This window comes from Zerene cesonia, unplaced genomic scaffold (assembly GCF_012273895.1).
Source record: "Zerene cesonia ecotype Mississippi unplaced genomic scaffold, Zerene_cesonia_1.1 Zces_u003, whole genome shotgun sequence".
Taxonomy (NCBI): Eukaryota; Metazoa; Arthropoda; class Insecta; order Lepidoptera; family Pieridae; genus Zerene; species Zerene cesonia.
The window spans coordinates 2,716,638-2,720,123 of NW_024045133.1; the positions used below are offsets into that span (position 1 = coordinate 2,716,638).

A 3,486-nucleotide genomic window follows, 5' to 3' on the forward strand; every position below is an offset into this window, starting at 1 on the left:
ATATATATAAATTACGTGTCACTATGTTTATCCGCGATGTACTCCTAAACCACTCAACCGATTTTAATCAAATCTGCACACCATGTGCAGTTTGACCCAACTTAAAAGATAGGATATTTTATATTATTTCGGTGACGATAAAGTATACGATGTATACGATGTAGTGATGGATGATTGTGATTGGTGGTAATGGATGATTGTGATGAATAACGATAAGTGGTGATGAATGACGATTGATGATTGTGATGAATGGTGATGATGAATTACTGTGATAAGTGGTGATGGGTAATCGTGATGAATGGTGATAATGATGATGAATGATGATGAACGATGATGAGTTCCAACTGCAGACCACTCACCGGGAAGTGCTTGCCGCAGTGGTCGCACAGGTGCTCGCTCTTGTCCTTCTGGTGTACGACCTGCTTGTGTAAATATAGAGATGTGCGAGTTTTGAACGCCTGGAATGGAAACAGAGCAGATATTGTAGGAATCACTAATGGCACTAATCCTACTTCCTACAAATCCTACTAATATTATAAATGCGAAAGTTTGTAAGGATGTGTGTGTGTGTGTTTGTTGCTCTTTCACGCAAAGACTACAGAACCGATTGCAATGAAATTTGGTACGTAGACAGCTGGACAACTGGAGTACATACAACATATAGGCAACTTTTTATCTCGAAATTCCTTCGGGATACGGACTTACGCGGGTGAAACCGCGAGGTGCAGCTAGTATTATAAATGTGAAAGTTTGTTTCGATGTTTGAACGTAATACTGAACGGATCTTGATGAAATTCGGTATACAGACAGAGTACGAGCTTGACTTTTTGTCCCGTCCATAAATGCTCCCTTGCGATAACACTCGGGAGTCTTGATATCCGAGCGAAGCCGGGACGAGCGTCTAGTTGTTAATAAAATATATTTAACGTCTGTGTAATGTAGTCTATATCCAGATATCGAAAGGGCACCACTGAAAATCAGAGCTGAAGCGTTAAGCCTCTGGTTTCCTGAGCAGCATCCCTTTTTGGCACTCGAAGCCACACTACAGTGTTAAGTGTAGCCATAAAATCTTTGTTTTTTTTCTTTTAATTTTTTTTTTGATTTATTGTATGCTTCTGTTTTCTATTATGATTCTCTGTCTCTCTATGTTTTATCTGTGTTGTGTGTGGGTGTGTGTGTGTGTGTGTGTGTGTGTGTGTGTGTGTGTGTGTGTGTGTGTGTGTGTGTGTGTGTGTGTGTGTGTGTGTGTATGTATGTCTGTGTCAAAATAAATATTTTTCTTTCTTTCTTTCTTCTATGCGTGTGCCTAGACAGTGACGCAGGCAAATTTTTACCGCGTTGAAACATCTCACTCCCGTGGGAATTCCCTTTGACTTCCATCCATATGTTCCTACAAACTTTCGCTCTTATACCTATGTATTATTGTCTACCATCTCATGCCATCTCGCACTATCTCGCATCATCTCTTCCCATCTCGCATCATCTCTCCCCATCTCATACCATCTCGCATCATCTCTCCCCATCTCATACCATCTCGCATCATCTCTTCCCATCTCATACAATCTCACATCATCTCTTCCCATCCCATCTCTACTCACCTTCTGGCACTCGCCGCACGTGTGCACGTAGTTCTTCAGGTGCTCCCAATCAATGTGATCCTTCAGGCGTGTTTTATCCGCGAACCGCTTGCCGCAATCGCTGCACATGTATCTGTGAAAGGCCACATAATATAAAATAAAGTCGCTTCCCGCCGTCTGTGTGTCCGTATGCTTAGATATCTAAAATTTCGCCACGCAATTATGATGGTTTCTAGAAATAGAAAACTTTTTAACGGATTTTAAACGCGATTTATTCATTATATTATTAACCCGACGTTTCGAACACTTTACAGCGAGCGTGGTCACGGGGAGACTCAAAAAACACAAGAAAATTATGGTTTCTTTTTAATAGATAAGCAGGACTTTTATTATATAAACTTGCGGTCCGCCTCGGCATCGCCCGTGGTACATAGCCTATAGCCTTCCTCGATAAATGGGCTATCTGACACTGAAAAAACTTTTCAAATCGGACCAGTAGTTCCTGAGATAAGTGCGTTCAAACAAACAAACAAACTCTTCAGCTTTATAATAATACATAGTATAGATGTAAATGTTTGTTTGACAAACATCCAAAATGTTTGTCCGTCATTCACGCTGAAACTACTGAACGGATTTTGATGAAATTTGGCATACAGACAGGGTATGAGCTGACTTGGGTGATAGAATTTTTTATCCCTTAATAAAATAGGAATTTTGATATTCATCAAGCACACCGGAGATCTTTTTTTTATGTCACAGTCGGCTATGGAGCTGGTGGGTCGCCTGATGGTAAGCGCTTCCACCGCCCATGAACATTTGGAGAGGCGTAAGTTCCATTGCAGACCTAACGCCTCTACAAATGGATTGCAGACTTTTTGGGAAGGGATCAAGAAAGGATTGGCTATAGGAATATAGGAAAGGACTGGGAAGGGTAAAGTAAAGGATATGAGCCTCCCCGGCTCCCCCACTCACCGAACGAAACTCAGCAGAATGCTAATTCACGCCGGTCTTCTATTGGGGTGTGGTACTGAGATCGGTCGGTGGTTGAAGTTATATATATACTCTGGAGCGAAAAATTTCGTTAGCGCGATTCAGAAATGTCTCAATGCTACATATTATAAACCCACTTGAAGTCCTCCTCGGTGACGTGTTTCTTGCTGATCCTCATGTGCTGCTGGTATGTTGCTATCGACGAGAACGTCCTGTTGCACGGCGCGCACACCAGCTCACCGGACGCTCTGTTGTGTGAAAAAAAAAATATTTGTTTTTTTTTGAAATACCCTCATAATGGGGTAAAAAAGTACCCGCATGGAAGAAGAAATTTATGAAATATTTTCCGTTTCTACAAGATTGCAATATTGATTAATGTTATCATTATTGGTAATGGCTGAAAGGTGTTGTTTATTTCATCAAAATCGATTCAGCATGATCGGATATATGTGAAATAAATGATTATCCTTCTAAGTTTTATCGTTTACAAATATAAATATCGCTGATTAGTTGATAATATGTTTACGATATAATACTCTCAAGCAGTCATGACATACAAACAAAAATGTGAATACATTGTCTCAAACTAAATTAATAAGCTATGCGCTTATATCATACTAGCTGCGCCCCGCGGTTTCACCGGCGTAAATCCGTATCCCGTAGAATTATCGGGATAAAAATTTGTCTATATGTTATTCCAGTTGTCCAGATGTCTACGTACGAAATTTCATTGCAATCGACTCAGTAGTTTTCGCGTGAAAGAGCAACAAACACACACACACATTCATTTATAATATTAGTAAAATAGAATCTGTAAAAATCTCATCAAATCCTCTCCATTCTTACCACACCTCTACCCGTGACTCTAATCACACCAAAATCCCTCCAACCTGTTTACATTCCAAAAAGTACAATAACT

At 40.2% G+C, this 3,486-nt stretch overlaps 1 protein-coding gene across 1 annotated transcript in view; it reads right to left on the reverse strand.

Annotated features, from left to right (window-relative positions):
- Nucleotides 1-3,486, reverse strand: part of LOC119838472 (zinc finger protein 234-like) — a 37,644-nt gene that overhangs the window by 26,216 nt on the left and 7,942 nt on the right. Inside the window, exons 9-11 of the mRNA XM_038364419.1 lie at nucleotides 2,705-2,815; nucleotides 1,599-1,710; nucleotides 360-458 (exon numbers count right to left, since the gene is read on the reverse strand). Of these exons, the coding sequence (XP_038220347.1) occupies nucleotides 360-458; nucleotides 1,599-1,710; nucleotides 2,705-2,815 (322 nt within the window). The remainder of the gene's footprint in view (nucleotides 1-359; nucleotides 459-1,598; nucleotides 1,711-2,704; nucleotides 2,816-3,486) is intronic.